Genomic DNA, 23,452 nt, shown 5'->3' on the forward strand with positions numbered 1-23,452 from the left:
CATTGGATGGGGCAACTAAGAAACCTACAACCATGACTACTTCAGACTGGGAGGACTTGGATGCCTGAGCTCTCAGTACCATCCGGTTATGCCTAGCAGATGAAGTTCTTTTCAATATTGTTGAAGAGACTATGGCGTCAGGATTGTGGGAAAAACTTGAAAATCTTTATATGACAAAGTCATTAACCAACAGAATTTATCTGAAAAGGCAGTTATACAGTCTTCGAATGAAAGAAGGTTCAAACGTTGCAGAACATTTGAATGTTTTTAATACACTAATATGTCAATTAACAGATATGGAAGTCAAAATACAGGAAGAAGATAAAGCCATAACCTTGCTGTGTTCTCTGCCTGAATCATGGGATCACTTCGTAACTTCAATCAGCTTCAGCTCTGCTGATTCTTTGAAGTTTGAATCAGTCGTGGGAGCTCTCTTGTCTGAAGAAGTACGAAGAAAATCCAGCACTGAAACAACTGCATCAGAAGCCATGGTCGCTAGAGGACGCTCAAAGGAAAGAGGAGAAAAACCAAGGGGGTCTTCCAGATCGAAATCGAAGGGAAAGAAGTGTAAGGCAAAATGTTGGAACTGTGGTAAAGTTGGACACTTGAAGAAGGACTGTTGGAAACGAAAGGAATCCGAAAACCCGAAGAATGAAGCGAATCAGGTCGATTCAGGTATGATAGACGAAGTTTTATCTGTTGAAGAATTATGTATGATAGATGAAACTTCACCTGAATGTAATGTCTCTCAGGGTTTTGATAACTGGCTGTTAGACTCTGGTGCTTCGCATCACATGTGCCCACATAGAAATTGGTTTACCTCGTATGAAAATGTAAACGGTAGTTCTGTGTTTATGGGTAACAATGTGTCATGTCAGACTGTTGGGATGGGAGATATCAGGATTAAGATGTATGATAACACAGTTAGGACATTAACTAGTGTTAGACATGTACCTGATTTGAAGAAAAATTTAATCTCTTTGGGAGTGTTGGATTCAGATGGATATAAGTTTACAGGTCAGGATGGCGTCTTAAAAGTCTTTAAAGGAGCACTTGTGGTTATGAAGGCCGAAAAGGTCGGAAATCTTTACAGGTTAAAAGGAAGTACTCAGATCAGTGAAGCAGCGGTTGCGTCAGAAAAGGAAGAAGCAGGTACTCGTCTATGGCATCAACGATTGGGTCATATGAGCGAGAAAGGTCTTCAGATATTGATGAAACGTAAATCTCTTCTCGGTCTGAAATCCTTGAATTTAGATTTCTGTAAACATTGTGTGTATTGAAAACAGTGTAAACAGAGATTTAAAGTTGGAAATCATAATAGTAAAGATGTTTTAGACTACATTCATTCTGATCTGTGGGGGCCTTCCCCTGTTGTGTCATATGGAGGTGCATTGTATTTTTTAACATTCATTGATAATTACTCCCGTAGAGTTTGGGTCTATATGCTAAAAAGGAAAGCTGATGTATTAAATGTCTTTAAACAATTTAAAGTAATGGTAGAGAAAAGAACAGGCAAATCTATTAAATGTCTAAGAACTGACAATGGTGGTGAGTTCACTTCTGTTGAATTTGAACAATACTGTAAGGATGAGGGAATTGTTAGACACAAAACTGCTGTTTATACTCCTCAGCAAAATGGTGTTGCTGAGCGTATGAATTAGACTCTTATGGAAAGAGCCAGAAGCATGATCAGCAATGCTAACTTGCAAAAGGAGTTGTGGGTAGAAGCAGTATCTACTACTTGTTATTTAGTTAACAGATCACCTTCAGTAGCAATTGATTGTAAAATTCCTGAAGAAGTTTGGATAGGTCAGTCTTGTGACTATTCACATTTGAGGATATTTGGTTGTGATGCTTATTCTCTTATTCCGAAAAATCAGCGTTCAAAATTAGATCCAAAGTTGAAATGTTATGTCTTTGTTGGGTATGACTATGCAGTGAAAGGATATAGGTTGTGGGATCCTACATTGCGGAAGATAGTCATTAGTAGAGATGTAACATTTGATGAATCCTCTTTGTTAAAATCAAATGTTGAAAGAATTGAACAGGAACAGTTATCACCAAATCAACGAGTTCAGTTGGAGGCTAGACCTTTCGGTGACAGTCGAAAGGAAGGAGAGACTTCTGGAGAAAAAGGTGTTGAAGACACAAAGGAAGCCGTTGAAGCTTCTGAACCAGTGCAAGTTTCTGAACCAGTTCAGCAACCAGTCGCTCTGAGAAGGTCTACAAGGGAAAGGAAAACTCCCAAAAGGTATGAAGATTCTGCTTCATCTTTTGCTTTGATTACTGAAGATGGGGAACCCTCTTGTTATCAGGAAGCAGTAGATGATACAGATAGCGTGATATGGAAAATGGCTATGGAAGAAGAAATGGACTCCTTAGCCAAGAACAATACCTGGGATCTTGTAGAGCTTCCTGAAGGGAGAAGTGTTGTTGGATGTAAATGGGTCTTCAAGCTGAAACGGAAAGTTGATGGAAGTATCGAAAGGTATAGGGCGCGACTGGTAGCAAAAGGGTATTCTCAGGTTGAAGGTATAGACTTTCATGAGATTTTTTCTCCAGTTGTAAAACTTGTTTCTATACGTACTATGTTGGCACTAACTGCGTTGCTTAATCTTGAGTTAGAACAGTTAGATGTTAAAACAACTTTTCTACATGGTGATTTGAACGAAGAGATATATATGGAACAACCAGAAGGTTTTGTACGAGGTCGCAGCAGAAGATTAGTTTGCAAGCTCAGGAAATCATTGTATGGTCTGAGGCAGTCTCCCAGACAATGGTACAAGAAGTTTGATTCCTTCATGGTGAGCCAAAACTTTATAAGAAGTGAGTATGATCATTGTGCGTACTTCAAAAGTTTCAATGACATATTCATTATCTTAGCTTTGTATGTTGACGATATGCTTATTGCAAGCAAAAGCATGGAAGAGATCAACAGGTTAAAGGCTCAACTCTCTAGGACGTTTGATATGAAGGATCTTGGAGCGGCGAAACATATCTTGGGCATGGAGATACACAGAGACAGGAAAAATGGTAAGCTTTGGTTATCATAGCAGAAGTATGTGGAGAAGGTACTTGAAAAGTTCTCTATGAATAATGTGAAACCTGTTAATGTTCCACTAGCTTCCCATTTTAAGCTTTCTTCGGTTTTGAGTCCTAGAGCTGATGATGAAAAGCAGTATATGTCTCATGTACCATATGCAAACGCTGTAGGCAACTTAATGTATGCGATGGTATCTACAAGACCTGACATTTCACATGCAGTTGGAGTTGTCAGCAGGTTCATGGCAAATCCAGGTAAAGAACATTGGCAAGCAGTGAAATGGGTGCTTCGATATCTAAGAGGCACAAGTGACCATTGCATCATCTTTAATGGTAGTGAAGGATCAATCTGCGGATATGTAGATGCTAACTATGCAGGTGATTTGGACAAAAGAAGATCTACTACAGGTTATGTCTTTACTCTTGCAGGTGGAGCAATTAGTTGGATGTCAAAGCTTCAAGAAACAGTTGCGTTGTCCACTACCGAAGCTCAATATATAGCTGCTTCAGATGCCAGTAAAGAAGCAATCTGGTTAAAGGGTCTGCTCGATGAGATTGGAAGGACACAAGAGAAAGTGAATGTACTTTGTGACAGTCAAAGCGCTATTCATTTGGCTACAAATCCTGCTTATCACAGAAGAACCAAGCACATTGATGTAAGGTATCATTTTCTGAGACATGTGATCGATGGTGGAAAAGTAGCTCTTCAAAAGGTCCATACGCGAGAGAATTGTGCAGACATGTTCACAAAGCCAGTTACAATAGAGAAGCTGCGGTGGTGTTTAGCTTCTCTTGGCTTGCAGAAAAGATGATGAATGGGCATGGGCAAGAGATTAGGAAAATTGTTGTCAAGGTGGAGTTTTTTAGTTTGACAACGAATTAGTAACTTTGGGTAAAATGTAACTAGACAGTTTTATACCGAAATATTAGTTATGTAACGACGGTCTATGATATAAAACTAACAAATGCCCATGAAATGTAATGTGCGGAGAATCATTGTTGAATAACAAATTCCAATCCATTCAGTTTCTTGTCTTGGTTATTCTGTTGAGCTTTCTTGTTTTCTTCATTATTTCTGTTATTCATCCAACATTTAGTTGTGTTTACTCACCACATTTTCATTATGCCTCTTGTAGGCCTTGCACCCACTCACAAGTCCATACTGTTGCTTACCTCTACCATGCAACTACCCACCTCTCCCCCCAAAAAAGAATTATGGATGAAATCTAGTTACTTGAAGCCCAAACAGTTCATGATAGGAACACCCACTTGGACTTTGAGATTTTGGTCAACATTGTTGAGTGAGTTCTAGATCCCAGACACACTATGGGTCATAAGAATTAGTACCCTCCACTATATCAATATATGCTAGCAAATAAAAACAATATTAGGAAGAGTCTGCCAAAAAATAACAAGAAAACCACAATGAAGTAATTACCCATATCAGCGATATTTAGTGGGTTCAAAAGAAACATTAATAATTATAATATATAAATAAAGTACTTAACTCTTTTATTTCCCATATATATATATATATTCTACTTTTATTTCCCTCTTTATGTACAAATATATATATTTAATATATCCTACTTTTATATCCCTCCTTTTATATATTCTACTTTTAATAATATAAGGAATAAATTTACTAAATTTATTATTTATTTAACCTTTATCCATTCTTAAGTTAAAAAAAATGGATATTTTCTATGTGTTCACATATAAAAATGTTATTTATAAATATATAATATTGAGAAGCGGATGTGACATCATTTTGGCTACTCTTGAGAAACCTATTAGGAGGGCTATCTCCCCCAAGCAACATTGACTAATGATGACCTATCCTCTGTAAACTGCCGGCGCCTCTGCTCCTAGATTTGTATTTGGATCTGCATTAATAATTGATGGTGATGTTCTCTCTATGCGCAAGATATACCATATAAACATTTAAATTTATTTATGGCTGGAATCATCCTCAATCACACTACACGTAACAAAATAAATTTAAAAACCCTTGCTACTGCATAATGGATTTACAGAAACCAGTAACATGGCTGCATACATTTTATTTTTTAAACCGAACGAAATTTACTTGATTATTCTGCATAATGACGGGCATGGTATAAACTATCTGTGTACCTGGTCATGAACATATAAACTCATGATGTGAACTTCCAAAAGTTGAATGACAAATACACCCTATAAACCCAACCCGTGCAGCACCAATTACAGTGTTAAATTACTGTCCAATGACCTATTTATTGATATTAGTAAGAAGTCCCGAACAGGCGTAGTATCATAGTAAGAAAGCTATATTACCGAGCTAGTAATTTGGCGTGGCAGCTGAAGCCTGATGCGGTTCATGCCTTCAAATATAATAAATTATAGTTGGGCTTTCGTGATTATGTTGCCCCATGTAAGTAGTTATGACAATTCCTTTATCGTGGGTGTCACGTTCCACCGTTTTTTTGACATCACAGTTGCTATTCGAGCACCTGTAATAGTTCCTGCAAACAAACAATCCAGCACATAGTCCGATTAATGGAACATTAAATGAAGTCTAATAACATTAGCGCCTCGGATTTAATAGTATAACTACCTCGGATTAGGGCGGTTCTTCAAAATTTTCCTGCCGTACTTTCGCCACTTGTAGCCGTCTTGCAAAATGTCAGTTTCAGATCTGGTCAGAAATGCATATTTCAGAGCTCGATCTGCCTTTCCCTTCATGCTGCTCTTCTTAGGGTTTCTGTTCAAAATAGATAATTTTACCATTCACTATCATAAAGTATTGTAAAAATTCATATATCAGAGCACAGATCATCATAGAGATTTCCATCTCAAGTTTTTAATCTTTTTACATGCTTAATAAATCCGGAGAAGGTTTAAGATGAATAGTTAAATAAGCTAGATATATTATTTGTTAAGAACCTCCAAATTAACGAACACTTACATTGTCTCAAGAGGCTCATGGGTTTGGATCACAGTAGAATTGTGACCCAAATGATTCTCCTGGATACACGGTGAATTGCTGGGAGAAGGGTTTGCATAATCACACTGGAAACCTGGTCCCGATTTGACAGTGTTAAAGTTGTAACATTGATCACCGGCATCCTCACTTTTGCATGAATTGTCGCTTTGCTCCTCCGAAACAAGAAAGTCAGAAATTCGAAACTCTTCGGCACCTTCATTCATGTGCTGCGAACAGTTTGCTTCCCGCAGCTGCTGGGTTTGTCCCTGGCTGACACCCTTATTGGCTGCTTGGAAATGGGCAGTTCTCGGATTAAAATTAGCCATTGCAAATACGCCAGGAGTCTTCCTGAAACTGGCAAAACCTTTTTGAAGGGAATCGGAGGAGTGGGACACCGGCGTATTGCACCTCCTGCAGCATCCACGAAGATCGATGGACTTGATTAGAAATGAGAAAGAGACATAAATTAACGCAGGTCGTGTTGACTTTCAATTCTTTGGACGGGTCCGGATTCGGCTCGGCGTTTCAATGCCGCGTTAATAGTGGAACGTGAAGGGTGCTTTCCTAGCATGTTAGGATATGATTGTCATGGGAGTAAAAGAGAAAGTAACTTCGTAAAGGATTTTTCCATTAATGATGTCATCGGTTAGTAACTTCGTAAAGGATTTTTCCATTAATGATGTCATCGGTTTTGAATGAAGGAATGTTTTATTTGTATTCTTTTATTTTTACGTTCAAGTTATTTATTTTTTAAATTTAATTTATTTATAAAGGTATATAATAGGTTAAAGGTATTTAAATAAGGGAGGGTAGAAGGGGGCTTGATATTAAGTTTTGGTGGATAAGTTGAACCATTCTTCTCAGGAAGCCTTCGACATGCTTCCAACAATCAAATAGAACCATAAATCAATGGTTGCTCCAAGCTTTTTTTTTGAATCTCAACAAATTAGTTTTAGTGGGAGATTCTCAAATTATAATTCACCTAGATGGAATCGTATTCTAACTACTTAAAATTGAATAACATCTTAATGACCTAAATTTAAATATCATTTTCAAAAGATTAGACCTTTATTAAAAGAAATAATGAAGTATTTTACAATTCATACCTTGGGACAAAAGAATAAGGAGGCAAACATCTTAGTAAATAAAGACAGAACTATAGAATTTGCTTCCTCCTAGCAAACAAAGGTAGAAGTATAAAATTTGCTTCCCTCATAGTTAAAGAGTGGATAGGTTACACCCCATTCCCTTAAAATAATGCACCAAAGGTAAAGGGTTACTAAGGAGGTTGGTACATGAGTCATGGACATGTCTGACCTTGTATGCAATTTTCTTGCAAGGAAAAGTGGTTTATAATGGAGTCAATGGTGAGTGAGATATTAGCAAGTCTCTGGGTTGTGGTATGGTAGGTATAGAGAACCCTAGTATGATCATGTATATGGAACAATCAAGTAGATATAATGTCCAAGTGTGGTAAGGAAGGTTGTGATATAGGATGGAATGAGTTTTATCTACCATGATTTTATGGGTGACAACATGGATGTTAAGTCTATCTCATTTCCCTATGGGTGGAGGAGATTTGGCACCTATATCTATCCTCCCGTATTGAATTATGAAATAGACTAGTGTTGTGGTCACCAACAACCCCCCCTCTTTGTTTGATATTAGCCATAAACATCAAGCAAAGGGGGGACCCTGAACAAAAAATCCAAAAAATATTTTGTTAAAATTTTTGTATTTTTCTCCCTAAGGCTTAAATCGCATCGCAAGGAAAGACTGAAGCATCCCCCAAGCGCGAAAAGCAAAACTGCGAAAGAGCGACGCGAAGTTCATCGCGTCGCATGCATTCCAAGCGCTCTTAAAAAGAAGATCTTCAAGAAACGCCGATCGCCGATATGCGACATCGCACATTGCAAACATCGCACTAAGAAGCATAAACCATTGAATGAAATTGATCTGCGATCTGCGATGTCAGCGATCTGCGATCTGCGATATGAAAAGACTCATCGCAAGAATTCTCCGACATACACGATAGACCCAAGATTAAGCGCGCACCTTAAAGGAAATTAATCACCACATGCTTGAGTATCTAGAAATGATTGCATCGCGTTTTCCGAAGAGTCAAGTCATGATGAATGTCAGGATTATGCATTCATTAGAATTTAATGCTTTCATGTCAATCTTTTCATTTCCCTTCTTCTTTGCGTAGACTGCAAGACACGCAACTGATATAAATCTATATGCAGGAAACATCTAAGGAAAAGGGGAAAGCGCCAATCAGATAACAGAGAAAAGATGCCTCCACAAATGGATGCCGCATGCAGTAGGACCGCGGATTCCAGACTATCAGCCAACCGGCACTGATGAAATTAGACTATCCAAGATGAAGAGTCAAAGGCGCACAAAAGCAGCGTGTTTGCAAAAGATCCTGAAGCTCAGACTTGGTAAAGCAGAGAAAGAAGCGTAAGAGAAGGAGGACGCTCCAGAAAAGCCTGGAACAAAGAACGGAAGAAATTTTCGACACAGGGAATTGCCCATACAGCACGACTCCTAACTCACTCAGTCATTCGCACGACCAGAAACCAAAATAGCAACAACAAAATCAGTTCGAGAAGAACCTGGGTTGTGCTAAGTATATACGCAGCGAATACACCCAGCTAGAGAAAGATTTTCGAAAATATCTTCTGGTCTGTCAGAAGGAGGTGCCAGCTCTTGTTATTTCCACTTTTATCTCCCGAGCGAAAGAAGAAGGCAACCAGCCGACTCTTCCCAGGCAAACGTTGCACTGTTTACAGCACTAAGGAGAATATACAGAAACGGTCAGAAATTAGATTTAAGTTTTAGAAATAAATTTGCTTTTAGTAAAGGGCGGTGATTTGAAGCCGTTTCCCTAAATTTGTGTAATTAAGATTAATTAGTTAGTAGTATTTAACCCTTCTCATGGCATTTGGAGAAGGGTCCAGAAATCTGTCAAAAAACTTGTCCTCAGAACATGCACTTCTGCACCCTCGGAGGGGGTTTTTGATGAATGGATGGATCAAGATTTATTTATGTTTGCATTTTAATGTCTGTTACTGATGTTGCACTTCTGTACTCTTAGCAGATATTAGAACAAGTAGAAATAAATCATTATTGCTTGAAGTTTATTAGTGAAGTCAGTCATAAATGGTACTTTTATCTCTTGACTAAATTCTGCTAGTATTCCTAAAGTGATATGCAGCTGAGTTCTTTATATGTTACTGTATGAATGTGTGTATTACCATTTGGCACTTCTGTATGGTGGAGTCATTTATTTATGCTTGACATATGAATAACTAATTATGCGATATGCTGTTCACAACTGTTCTGCCTAACTTCTTATGCAGAGTGGTTTATCTTTATTGATTTATATTCTGATAATAGCTGAATGATCTTTATTACCAGCTGTTGTTTGAAATCTTTCTAGATCGCATAACAAAAGAAAACACCCCGGGTTAGCGTAGATTAGATGTATTGTTTTTCTTCATTAGATTATATTAGTATAGAGTTAGTTTAGCAGTTAGAATTAATACTAGCTTAGAAAAACCTTTAAATCAATACCATCAAACTCTACACACACACGCACACCCTTCACATTGGGAAACTGGTCCCATTACCCCCAGTCGGACCCGCTACTCCAAACGGGCAAGGAGCCACCAACCAGGTTCCGGACCGGGTGGGTATCCCCCTTGTTGTCGACCCGATTTCGGGGCCCTCAACATTTCTGGCGCTAGAAGGAGGGCCGAGCTATGAATGGCACATAATTCAAAATCCAAATACCATTCTGAGAGCAAATCACCCTCACCAACTTCCCCGACTTCTCCGGTACGATTAAACTCGGAACTAGAGGTCGCTCGGGCATCCACCGCTGCTACACACCCTAATACATCAGACCAACTTATCATTGATCCCCCTGAAATTCAAACTTTGATCCGTAAACTCCAGGGATTCTCTATTTTTACTCAGAGGTCTGATAAATCTAAAGGCAGCGTGACTTCGCAGTACAATCCTGCTCATCCCCTGACCAGATTGAAGAGTGAAAGGTTTGGCATCCAGCCAACTGAAATTCCTCTCCCCACTAGGAAAAGAGCAAGGAAAGCACTTCCAGAGTCTGACAGAGAGACTCTTTCGTCCACTTCGTCCATTTCAACTCCCTCTCCGCGAAGTCAACCACCCACATCTTCACCTCAAATCACCCATCCATCTTCCACAACCCTTCCTCCGCAATCATCGAAGATCATAATATCTCCATCTTCTCAACATCAGAGATCACCTTCTGCACTTTTGTTAACTAGCAACTCAGCGATGGCCCAGTCTCCATGGAACAATCCTGGGGCGGTTTTAATGCCTCCACCCCTAAGTCCAATACCCGCCCATCCTGAGAAATGGCTACCGAAGTTCAATCCAGAAACAAGAATGCTAGCTGAAGAACATATCAATAATTTCATGCTTTCTGTTAATCTCAACGGAGTTACCAACGAAGATGCCGTGGTCCGACTTTTTCCCTATACAATGCAAGGGACAGCCGGGTCATGGTATTTTTCGCTGCCCTCCGGATCTATCACGAGCTGGGACATTTTTCAAAATCAATTTCTTACCAAATTCGGTGATGATAGATCGACAGCGACACTGATCAACGATTTATCCAATCTTAAAGCTGAGGCTAGGGAACCCATTAAAGATTTTAACTTACGGTTCAACAAGATCCTCAACAAAATTCCCGCTGCTTCCCAACCCAGCGAGGAAGTGAGATGTGAATGGTACATCACGGCCTTACCTTCAAACTTGGCCATCTTCGTAGATAGGGCAAGCAAGACAACCTTAGTTGAAAATTTGACTGAGGCGTTAGCAGTTGAAAAACGCGTAGTAGCCCTAGAAAAGAGATCTGCAATCGAAGAACGTAAATCTAAGAAAATCTCTTTCAAAGAAGACACCAAGAAGAAGCAAACGAAAGATCCTTTCGATATGGAAGGATTACAAAAGGTGTTAAAGGCCATGTCTAATGAGATGATTGACATAAGAAAACAAGTAGCAGAATCGTCCCCAAGAAAGCCTTTTATGAATTTTAAAAGAAATCCTCCCATGGAGACGAAGCCACCCAATGTGGTCTCAAACGTTGAATCTGAAGAAGAAGAAGAAGAGAGCACCATCGAAACACAGACCGACGATGAAGAAGTGGTGGAACTGCAAGGAATGTGGGATTTCATCCTCCCACAAGAAGAAGATCAAGAAGCATTTCCGGTTAGCACACGAACCAAAAATCAACTTGATCCTCCCCAAACTACCCCCAAACAGAAGGGCGCAAGCCCTGCAGCAAAAGAAAAGGTCGCAACAAAGAAAACAACTGCTAAAGCGACCCAATTTAGCCCAGTCCAATCAGATCAAACAACTCCATCAAGAACACTGATAGTGTCGGATGAAATGGAGTATAACATCATCGATGACATGAAAAAGACTAGGGCTAATATCACTCTGTACGAGTTGAGCAAATTGAAACACCAACAGAAAATCATGATGAAAGAGTTACATGCCGTACCTACTACACCTTTACCTACAGCTGTAGCTTCCCACCATATAAGAAGACCTCCGGTCAACACGATCAATAAAATCGATCCGAATGACATCGCTTTGATTGGAGGAAGATCTAGATCTCATACTCCTCCTTTCCTCCTCACTTATGAAATCTTTAATAGAAACGTGCACAACTGCTTGGTTGATTCTGGTGCCTCAACCAATATTTTACCCAGGTCAATATGTGCCAAACTGAATGTTCAACTGCAAAAATCCGCAGTGCGCATAGTTCAACTTGATCGATCGCAAGTCGAAGTGATAGGTGAACTTAACCAAGTGACCATAAGACTGTCGTCTAACCCCAAGGTATGCCAGGTTATCGACATTCTAGTGGCTGATATCCCTGAATTTTATGGTTTGATTCTTAGTAGGGACTGGTCCGAGAAACTCCACGGATACTTTTCAACCGACTGGTCGCACATGTGGTTACCCTCCAATGGGAAACCAAATCAAATAAAGGTTGAACGAGAGTTGCACCAAAAATACATAGTGACGGATTTGGAAGGAGAGAATGAAGCCATAGCATACAACAGCAGCATCATAGGCAACTACTCGGTAGATTCTTTCCTCGGAAATTTCAATGCTCACATATCACCTTATTTGGAAAATTCAGTTTTGTCCCAAGTAGAAAACTTTTCCCAGATTGATGATTCAAAATGTGTTAGTTTTTTAGATAACCCTGTAAATACATCTTTATTTTGGAAATTATATTTTGATGGCTCTAAGTCCAACGAGGGAGCAGGAGCAGGATGCGTTCTAATTAGCTGAGACGGAAATAAGACTATGCTTACATGCAGACTCGAGTTCGATTGCACGAACAATACAGCGGAATACGAGGCCTTGGTGCAAGGCCTATACAAAGCAATCGGATTGAACGTCAAGTATCTTCAAGTCTTTGGAGATTCCGAGATCGTCGTCAAACAGGTACGTAACACCATACACTGCCTGTCAAGTCATTTGAAGCACTATCAATCTTTAGTACAAGATCTCACTGCACATTTCATAGCATTCAATATTTCGTCAGTCCCGAGACTCCAAAATGCAAGCGCAGACCTGTTAGCTAACGTAACCTCCAGACTCATTCCCTCCGAAGACTTTAGTCCAAATAGATTCTCGATAGAGTTAATTTTTAAACCGTCCATCCCTGACAACATCACCAACTGGAGGGTATTCAACGACGACCCAGACATCGTAAGTTTCCTCACCTCTGAAGGATCCTACTCAAACCAGATAATTGACGAAGACTGTCATGATCACCAAATACAACAAAATAGCACTGATAATGCTATACCCAAATCGGTGGTCAAACTAGAAGACTTATATGACTTAAAAAGTCGGTTCAAAAGGTCAGCTAATGCCAAGCTTTACAGTTCAACTCTGAACTATGAATCAGTGAACCTAGGAACCGATGAGAAGCCGCAAAACGTTAATCTAGGCCAAGGCCTAGCCCCCGAAGAAAAATCAGCATATATCCGTCTTCTACGACAGTACAAAAACGTTTTTGCCTGGAATTACGACGAGTTGAAAACTTACAACACTTCTATCATTCAGCACACTATCCCTATGATTGACAACGAGAAACCTGTCCAACAGAAGCTCAGAAAAATCCACCCCAACTTGGAAAATCAGATAAAAACTGAGCTGAATAAATTGTTGAGAGCCAGAATAATCTTCCCGGTCAGACATTCCAAATGGGTATCCAATATGGTACCTGTTAGGAAGAAAAACGGAGATATTAGAATCTGCATCGACTTCCGGAATCTCAACAAAGCCTGTCAGAAAGACAATTTTCCCCTCCCACCGATGGAGCAAATATTACAGGCAGTAGCAGGCTCAGAGTTGATGTCTTTCCTGGACGGATTTTCAGGATACAATCAAGTGCTAGTACACCCGGATGATCAGTTAAAAACCACCTTCCGAACCAAATGGGGTACCTACGCGTATCGAAAGATGCCATTCGGTCTGATCAACGCCGGCGCTACTTTTCAGAGAGCCATGGACATTGCATTTAAAGGTTTAGTCAATAAATCGGTAGTGATTTACTTGGATGATATAACTGTGTACTCCAAGAACCGAAGCGACCATCTCAAAGATTTGAAGCAAATCTTTCAAAGATGTTTAAGGTATGGGATCTCGCTTAACCCGAAGAAATCTTTTTTCGCGTTGAGTGAAGGGAAATTGCTAGGATTCATAGTGTCCAAATCTGGCATTCACATTGAACCTGACAGAATCAAAGAAATTTCCGAGATACCCATGCCCCATAACAAAAAAACCATGCAATCTTTCCTAGGACAAATCAATTTTGTGAAAAGGATTGTCCCAGATTTTTCACGTATTATTTCTCCTTTACAAAAAATGATAAAAAAGAATTCAAACTTTAAATGGGGTCTAGACGAGCACGAAGCGTTTAACTTAATCAAACAAGCCATCATCAACGCTCCATCTTTAGCAACCCCAAATTTTTCAGAACCTTTTGTCTTATACACGTTTGCCTCAGAGAATTCTTATGCTGCAATTTTGACTCAAGCGAATCAAGAAAAGGTAGAAGCTCCAATCGCATTTTTTAGCTCAAACTTACAAGGTGCTGAACTCAATTATTCGGACGTAGAGAAACAGGCATACGCCGTTTTCAAAGCAATCAAATATTTCAGACCTTTCTTGCTAAAGGCCCATACCAAGGTCATAGTACCATTTCCAGCGGTAAGAAACCTCCTGATACAGAAGGATGTGGGCGAAAAGAGAGCGAATTGGATCACCGCCTTACAAGAATACGACCTGGAGATCAAGCCGGCACACATCGTAAGAGGTCAAGGCTTCTGTAAGATGTTAGCTGGAGCATCGCAAATCCCTGAAAACTCGTCTGAAGAGGTACACGCGTATGAGGTAAGCCTAAACGACGCAGTATCATTATATGCTGACACCATTTATTTCCTTAAGAACGGGTATGCTCCATTTCACCTGGATCACACCAAGAAGAGAGCCCTGAGATTGAAAGCTAAACAATACCAGCTCGTAAATGATGTCCTGTTTAAAAGAAATTATGATTCTGTGCTTCTTAGATGTCTTGAGAAAACTGAAGCCGAAAAGGTTTTGCAGGAACTCCACGATGGACCAGCAGGTGGACACTATGCTGGAGAAGCCACCGCACATAAAATCTTACGTGCAGGATATTACTGGCCCACGCTGTTCAAAGACTCGTACAATCACGTAAGGAAATGCCAGGTTTGCCAGACTGCTGCAGGAAAACAAAAGAAGTCATCCATGCCACTGTAGCCAGTTAACATCGAACAGCCGTTCAGTCAATGGGGCCTGGACATAATAGGTGAGATCGTTCCTCACTCCTCTAAACAGCATAGGTATATCCTCACGGCAACTGACTATTTCACTAAATGGGTAGAGGCGGTTCCTCTCAAGACAGCTAATTCTGAAAACATTATTGAATTCATAGATCAGTTTATCATCACTAGGTTTGGATTGCCAACGGCCTTAATATTTGATAATGCTTCATATTTTTCTGGAAATACCATGACTGAGTTCGCGCTCAAAAGAGGGTTCAAACTGAAGTATTCTGCCAACTACTATCCACAAGGTAATGGGTTGGCTGAATCGACAAACAAGAACCTAATCAGGATTATTAAAAAGACAGTCGACCAAAACCAAAAGAATTGGCACAAAGCGCTGGTAAACGCCTTATGGGCAGACAGAATTACAAAGAAAGCCTCTATTGGCACTTCTCCCTTTAATTTAGTTTACGGGAGAGAAGCAGTTCTTCCTACTCACTTAGTCATTCCCTCCTTGTCCTTAGTACAATACATTGATGAAGTATCTACTTCCTCCTTACAACTAAGACAAATGGAAATAATCAAGCTAGAAGAACAATGAGAACAGGCTAAGAAAACCCATGCTCACCACCAAGCGCTAATAAAATCCTCTTTTGACTCGAACATAATGACCAGAAAAAACTTTCAGATGGGAGATTTAGTTTTGAAGTGGGATAAGGCTCATGAAGAAAAGGGCAAACATACGAAATTCCAGAAGCTATGGCTTGGTCCTTTTCAGATTGTAGAGGTCATAGGCCCATCGACTTTTGTGTTGCAGGACTTAACAGGCAGGAAAGATTCTCTGCCTGTGAATGGACAAATTCTCAAAATGTATTTCCCATAGAAGGTCACTCTTCTATTTTTGTAGGATAATTTTAGTTTTATTTTAGTTTTTCATTTCTTATAAATAAGGTTGGTTGTGAATGATCATAAATAGTATTCATGAAGGAACATACCATTTCTCTATCAGATTTTGATTTCACTTGTATAAATAGCAAAACTTTTCGAAAAATCTGGCTTTTATTATTGATAGATAGAGTTAACTTTAGCCTGAATATGATGTTAGTTTCAACCTCAAAAAAATTTGGGATGAAAGTAACTTTTGGCAAAAAATTGTTTTACGCCAACGCAATGAAAGGTATCATCAATAATAAAATAAGTATTCTCTGCAAAATTGTTGTTTTTTAAACTCTATTATTGTCGTCCAGAGCTTTCTTAAGGAAAAACAATGACTTCCTCCCTGCTAAGGAAAATCGCAGCATCCAGAGAAACAATCCAAGAAAACACTATATCTCAAAGAATAAGAGGTCTCATCACGAGCCGGCTTATCATGATCACAGATATATAACTTGCTGACTTTGCCAATACTGTCTATCAAAACAGGGCAACGACTCAAGATTGTTGCAATCAAAAGACAAGGGGTCTCATCACGAGCCAGCTTGTTCAGCAAAAGTGTAAATCAAGTGAATGACTGTGTCATAATTTGGCCACCAAACCAAGACATTGTTCTTTAGAGAATAAAAAAAAAAAAAAAAAAAAAAAAAAGAAAAAGGGTCGAAAGGATTTTTCTCTGGAATGTTGTAAATGACCTCAAGCAGGAAAAAGGATCATTGCTGGATAACATGGTAACCCTGTCGAGGCTATGGACGCTTGCGGGCAGCAGAGGCTCTACCTACGACAAATGAGCATATTTTACAAAGCCAGTACGCAGAGAAGACCTTATTTTATCTTTGAAAAGACCGAGTAATGTCTGGTGTAAATACGAGAAATAACCCAGAGGAAGCAAACAATCTGAATGAAATAAAAGTTGTGACGAAACATCATTGACAGGATAAGGGGTAATACTCTATCTGTCCATAACAAAATTTAGATATACGAAAATTTTTCTGTTTTGGAAGTGAAAGTGCAATAGAACAAGCAGAGATAACTGGTTCTTCACAGTGAATCGCCATTGTTGTGGTCACCAACAACCCCCCCTCTTTGTTTGATATTAGCCATAAACATCAAGCAAAGGGGGGACCCTGAACAAAAAATCCAAAAAATATTTTGTTAAAATTTTTGTATTTTTCTCCCTAAGGCTTAAATCGCATCGCAAGGAAAGACTGAAGCATCCCCCAAGCGCGAAAAGCAAAACTGCGAAAGAGCGACGCGAAGTTCATCGCGTCGCATGCATTCCAAGCGCTCTTAAAAAGAAGATCTTCAAGAAACGCCGATCGCCGATATGCGACATCGCACATCGCAAACATCGCACTAAGAAGCATAAACCATTGAATGAAATCAGCGATCTGCGATCTGCGATGTCAGCGATCTGCGATCTGCGATATGAAAAGACTCATCGCAAGAATTCTCCGACATACACGATAGACCCAAGATTAAGCGCGCGCCTTAAAGGAAATTAATCACCACATGCTTGAGTATCTAGAAATGATTGCATCGCGTTTTCCGAAGAGTCAAGTCATGATGAATGTCAGGATTATGCATTCATTAGAATTTAATGCTTTCATGTCATTCTTTTCATTTCCCTTCTTCTTTGCGTAGACTGCAAGACACGCAACTGATATAAATCTATATGCAGGAAACATCTAAGGAAAAGGGGAAAGTGCCAATCAGATAACAGAGAAAAGATGCCTCCGCAAATGGATGCCGCATGCAGCAGGACCACGGATTCCAGACTATCAGCCAACCGGCACTGATGAAATTAGACTATCCAAGACGAAGAGTCAAAGGCGCACAAAAGCAGCGTGTTTGCAAAAGATCCTGAAGCTCAGACTTGGTAAAGCAGAGAAAGAAGCGTAAGAGAAGGAGGACGCTCCAGAAAAGCCTGGAACAAAGAACGGAAGAAATTCTCGACACAGGGAATTGCCCATACAACACGACTCCTAACTCACTCAGTCATTCGCACGACCAGAAACCAAAATAGCAACAGCAAAATCAGTTCGAGAAGAACCTGGGTTGTGCTAAGTATATACGCAGCGAATACACCCAGCTAGAGAAAGATTTTCGAAAATATCTTCTGGTCTGTCAGAAGGAGGTGCCAGCTCTTGTTATTTCCACTTTTATCTCCCGAGTGAAAGAAGAAGGCAGCCAGCCGACTCTTCCCAGGCAAACGTTGCACTGTTTACAGCACTAAGGAGAATATACAGAAATGGTCAGAAATTAGATTTAAGTTTTAGAAATAAATTTGCTTTTAGTAAAGGGCGGTGATTTGAAGTCGTTTCCCTAAATTCGTGTAATTAAGATTAATTAGTTAGTAGTATTTAACCCTTCTCATGGCATTTCGAGAAGGGTCCGGAAATCTGTCAAAAAACTTGTCCTCAGAACATGCACTTCTGCACCCTCGGAGGGGGTTTTTGATGAATGGATGGATCAAGATTTATTTATGTTTGCATTTTAATGTCTGTTACTAATGTTGCACTTCTGTACTCTTAGCAGATATTAGAACAAGTAGAAATAAATCATTATTGCTTGAAGTTTATTAGTGAAGTCAGTCATAAATGGTACTTTTATCTCTTGACTAAATTCTGCTAGTATTCCTAAAGTGATATGCAGTTGAGTTCTTTATATGTTACTGTATGAATGTGTGTATTACCATTTGGCACTTCTGTACGGTGGAGTCATTTATTTATGCTTGACATATGAATAACTAATTATGCGATATGTTGTTCACAACTGTTCTGCCTAACTTCTTATGCAGAGTGGTTTATCTTTATTGATTTATATTCTGATAATAGCTGAATGATCTTTATTACCAGCTGTTGTTTGAAATCTTTCTAGATCGCATAACAAAAGAAAACACCCCGGGTTAGCGTAGATTAGATGTATTGTTTTTCTTCATTAGATTATATTAGTATAGAGTTAGTTTAGCAGTTAGAATTAATACTAGCTTAGAAAAACCTTTAAATCAATACCATCAAACTCTACACACACACGCACACCCTTCACATTGGGAAACTGGTCCCATTACCCCCAGTCGGACCCGCTACTCCAAACGGGCAAGGAGCCGCCAACCAGGTTCCGGACCGGGTGGGTATCCCCCTTGTTGTCGACCCGATTTCGGGGCCCTCAACAACTAGTAAGGAGAAGGAAAGGTGGGTGGTTTGGATTTAGTTTGGGTAGGGAAAATCTCAAATCTCATCCTATATGGAGGTTTGGTTTGATATTTGGTAGTGTGAGGTGACTACAAAGGAGGATATCAAAGGATATGTTGATGCAATTCACATTTCCACTATCTACAATCACTTAGGTTTGCATGAAATGGGAGACTAAATCCAAAGTTAAAAGCATAAGTCTTGCAAGAGCTTGGAGATTTGGTCAAATGTTGTTTCCCTTTCTAATTCTCAACATCATATTTAGTTGCCAGAAATGTAGTGAGGTGGGTGCTAATGTTGGGTTCTAGAGAATAACTCTGTATTCCCCTTTTATGTGATTTTCGATAATTTGTTTTGGGCACTAGGATCCATGTGCACCTTATGTAGTGATAATCCTTGGCTTCTCACTATTAAACTAGAAATGCTTAGAAAAAGTATTCGATAGAGGGAGGGCCCTCGAGTCGAAGATATGCATGAAGAAATTATGCAACTTTAATTGTGATACAACTAACTCGAACAAGCTTGACCACAACAATGGAAATCATAATCGAACAAGCCATCCTTAACTCAATTATTGATTCTCGGAATATTCTTGAATCCGACAGATATGAGTGAAGCCAAAAAATTGACCTCATTCTTCTCCATACAATTCCTAAATATTCTCAAAATCGACAGTCAAGTTTAGCGGGTTGAATAGAGGACATATTTCCGAAGGGAAGAAGATGAAATTATTAGTCTTTGACACCAAATAGAGGAACTTTAACATGAAATGGTAGAAATTCAATAGTGCTCTCCCCCTTTCAACAAGCTTGTTAGCCATGTCAATTTCCTAGTTCTATTTTTGAATGTTGTCACTACTTCAAATGAATCAAGGGTGTTTCATAAGGAAGATATTTTTCATCTATAGTAATAGTTGACTATGGAAATGGAATTTTTCTTTATTATAGGGGTGTAGTGGAACATATACATGTATAGGAATTGTGCTTTAGTAGTTTCTCTTCACAAAGTTTTGTTTTGGTTCTAGGCTAGATGAAAAAAATTTCATTTACCTAAATTTTAAAATTTTGTGCTATTGTTGTATCGCTACAAACACAAGAAAATTTCTAATATAAAATATTTCCTCTTATAATAAAAAAATGTATTTAACAAATTTATGTATTAGTTAGTTTAGTAAGGTGATAAAATTTATTGTAATTTAATGTTTTGGTAGCAATACTAGTTAATTTTGGCAAGTATTCATGAATCTCAAGTAAATTATCATTCACAAAAACCATGCCACCTAAAATGTTTGGTAGTGGTTTGGAAGATTCAAATAATACATGAGACTAAATAACTGAATCATATGATTCTAGAAAATTGAAGAAAAGAATTTATTATTTATTAATTTATTAGATAGAATATAATTTAATAAGACAAGTCACTTAACATGTGATAATATACATTAATATACTGGTATTAGAATAATATATAAAATTATTTAATTAGTTAAAATATTATCTTCCTAAGGGGTTGGTAGAAGCCAAAGGAGTTATTCTCAAACCCTATGGAAAATTTAAGTTGAGTACAGTTCGTGGTTAGGAAATTGCACAAATAATGTAACATAGGCATTGGATTACTCCAAGGGCGACTTCTCGCCAAAGAAGAAACATTAAAGAGCTAGTGGTGTTGGGATATTCACAATTGGTTATCCATCACCTTGTTCATGTACCTCTGTCTAGGGATTGCAAGATCCAAAATATAAGGCTCCCATCTAGTAAGATCAGAGAATATATCCAATACATGCAAGATTATGCTTTTGTTTACAAATTTATTGTATTATGTCCCTCTAAAATGTATTTGATTCAGTGGATCCAAAATAAATGGAACCTCTAGGATTAAATAGAATTTGAGTTTGAGGAAAATGTTTTTTTACAATCATTTTCTTTAGCTTAGAAGACAGATCAAGGGGTTTTGAAGGAGGGCCATATTCTTTCAACAATGCAAGGCTCTTCATGCAATTATAGAAGGAGCCATATAATATGGAGGAGGAGGACTTCCTTTCATCCCTAGTGTAGGTCTGTCTCTTTTCTCTCCCTAAGAAATATTGGCAAGAGGAAACCCTTGATGTGATCATCGATTCCATTAGCAACTCTATCAAAATATTGGAGGCTAGCAACAGAAGGAGGTACACTTCATATGCAAGGATATGTGTTTACATGAATATCTCCCTGCCTCTATGAGTCTCCATAGATATTTTCTATCAGGATATTGTTTGGAAGTAGTCTCTAGATTACGAATAGGTTCCCTTAAGATGCAGACATTGTCTTTAATACATAAATCTTATTAGGGACTGTCCAATGAATACCTAAGAATCGTTTGGAAAAAACTATTCTTAGAAAGAGCCAATTAATTAAGGAAAAATGCCATAAAGAAGTAGAAATTTGAGTCCCTAGGATGCATCAAATCTTGGCGAAGTCTGTCGATCTGAAAATAGGTTCAAGTCTCTCTCCCATTTGAAGGTGTCTCCAGAGAAAGTTAACAGTTATCAAGCATGCAATCAACATAAAGTAAATCTTATAACCATATAGAGGTCACGCAAAAGTCTATTGAAGAGCATTAACAAAATCCATTACCACAAGAGATGATTAGCTTCCATTCGAAAGAAGATGAAGTAGAAGTCCTACTAGAAGATATGGATATGGATGACTACAACTAATTTCACTTGTGGAAGAATGGCATGGAATATATTTCAACGACATGCCAACTTGGAAACTAGGATTTTGTATAAGGCTTGTCTTCAAAGTAAGAAATCAGGCTCGAGTTTCTAGCATACCAGTCTTGGGGTTTAGACAATGGATTTGAAGGTGGCCTCTAGGCAAGACAAAGAAGCCAAAAAACAAGCTCATGAGAGAAATACAACACCAATACAAGAAAGTGAATTAACCGACACAGAGTAAGTTATGTGTCATATCCCTCGCGTAATTCAACATAAAATGAGTTATGAGTTAGTTACAATTCCTCACGTAACTCATCATAATTAACAGTTGTGAATGGTTATTCAGTTTCGGAACTGATCCTTAACCTCCGGAACTGATTCTTGATGAGATCGAATATGGGAGGCATTACTTCACATCTGGTTAATTCTCCATTATGAATGGATGGAACGATTATTAACTGAATCTGTTTAACAGCATTGGGATGGAGTATGCGCAAAAGAAAGGTACCATAGTCCCACGGGCCCATATGGCAGTTGATGAAATATGAGTGGTTGCGAGCAAAACAAGGGAAGGGGGTGTTGCATTGATTAATCCAGTGGTCACCATACAGACTTGGGGGCATTCGGAAAGAAGGACTCCGAAAGAAAGACTCCGTGTAACTGTCGCAGACCAGTGAGGGAGATTGGATGGAAGAACGTGAGTCTGAATATCTCTGAGTGTTCGATTTGTATCTTGGATGGCTTTATTCAAAAGACATTGGCTTTAGTGTTGGTCGCTCGGAGTGGTGGGTGAAAGCAGGAAGGGGAGGCCATCTGATGCGAACCATCAGATCTCATTCATTTCTGTGGAGATCTTCTTCTGCGTATTCCTCTTCTCTGTGGTTGTTCCCTTTCTATCATTTCATCCTTTAAAATCTACGATGGCGAGCTTAATCCCTGGAGAATCATCTGACGGGTAAGCCAGTTCTCTCCTGTGTGGTTTTCCTTTTTCTAAAATTACATCATTTGGGATCTACAATGGCGAGCTTAGTACCTAGAGAATCATCCGAAGGGTAAGTGAGTCCTCCTCTCTCATGGTTTCTTGACATTGTATAATCTCAGCGAACTTCTTCTCACGGTCATGAACTCTGGCTGAGATTAACAAAGCTTGTCATTATTAATTTCAGTTGGGTTGTTAGACAATGTGAAGTGTACCAAACCTTAGTGGCTGATTATAAGCCATTGCTTTCTGCGAAAACGATGAAACTCTGGCCTTAGTGTCTTTGCACACAACATGCACCGTATTACGATTTTTTGTGTTCCATATTTTCTGTGAATGCAGTGACCATTCTTAAACACCGTGAAAGAACCCCTCTCTGGGCGCCTCGTCTCTTGATGAGATAATCTAATCGCCAGTGTTACTGCAGGTTGATTGGACTTCACTATTGTGTGAAGGGTTAGCTAATGGCGTGCTTTTGGGTTTATAGTTATTCATTCTTGTAGCTTCTTTTGGTAAGAGAATACGTACTTCAAGTATGTGTTCTTTGTATGTTAGCAAGAATATGATAAAATCTTGGAGAATAACTGTGGAAAGAAATGCATGTGCAAGGGCGCGGAGCAGTAGTTTTACTTGGTATGCAAACATAACTAATGTGTTATATGTTTTAGAAGAAAACATGGACTTGTAAAACTAATGAATAGAGCTTTAGTTGTGTTAAATGTTTTAGAAGAAAACATGGACTTGTAAAACTAATGAATAGAACTCTTAGAGAGA

The 23,452-nt window shown here is 38.9% G+C and overlaps 1 protein-coding gene across 1 annotated transcript; it reads right to left on the reverse strand.

The window, feature by feature from the left end:
* Positions 1 to 5,151: 5,151 nt before the first annotated feature.
* On the reverse strand, positions 5,152 to 6,333 carry LOC149183347 (putative WRKY transcription factor 45). The gene is made up of 3 exons (XM_089418704.1): positions 5,990 to 6,333; positions 5,639 to 5,785; positions 5,152 to 5,546 (listed from the first exon to the last, which is right to left on the reverse strand). The coding sequence occupies exons 1-3, from the start codon at positions 6,331 to 6,333 to the stop codon at positions 5,408 to 5,410; spliced, it is 630 nt and encodes a 209-aa protein (XP_089274830.1). The 3' UTR covers positions 5,152 to 5,407.
* Positions 6,334 to 23,452: the final 17,119 nt, after the last annotated feature.

This window comes from Pinus tabuliformis, chromosome 3_2 (genome assembly GCF_031772625.1).
Source record: "Pinus tabuliformis cultivar Carrire ecotype Pingquan chromosome 3_2, CPIR1, whole genome shotgun sequence".
NCBI lineage: Eukaryota > Viridiplantae > Streptophyta > Pinopsida > Pinales > Pinaceae > Pinus > Pinus tabuliformis.

Excerpts from the sequence above, each read along its gene's own strand:
- LOC149183347 (XM_089418704.1), bottom strand. The coding sequence starts at position 6,333 with ATGGCTAATTTTAATCCGAGAACTGCCCATTTCCAAGCAGCCAATAAG. Across the intron at positions 5,786-5,989 it reads CATGAGCCTCTTGAGACAAT|AAACCCTAAGAAGAGCAGCA; the intron begins GTAAGTGTTCGT and ends TATTTTGAACAG. Across the intron at positions 5,547-5,638 it reads AAGAACCGCCCTAATCCGAG|GAACTATTACAGGTGCTCGA; the intron begins GTAGTTATACTA and ends GTTTGTTTGCAG.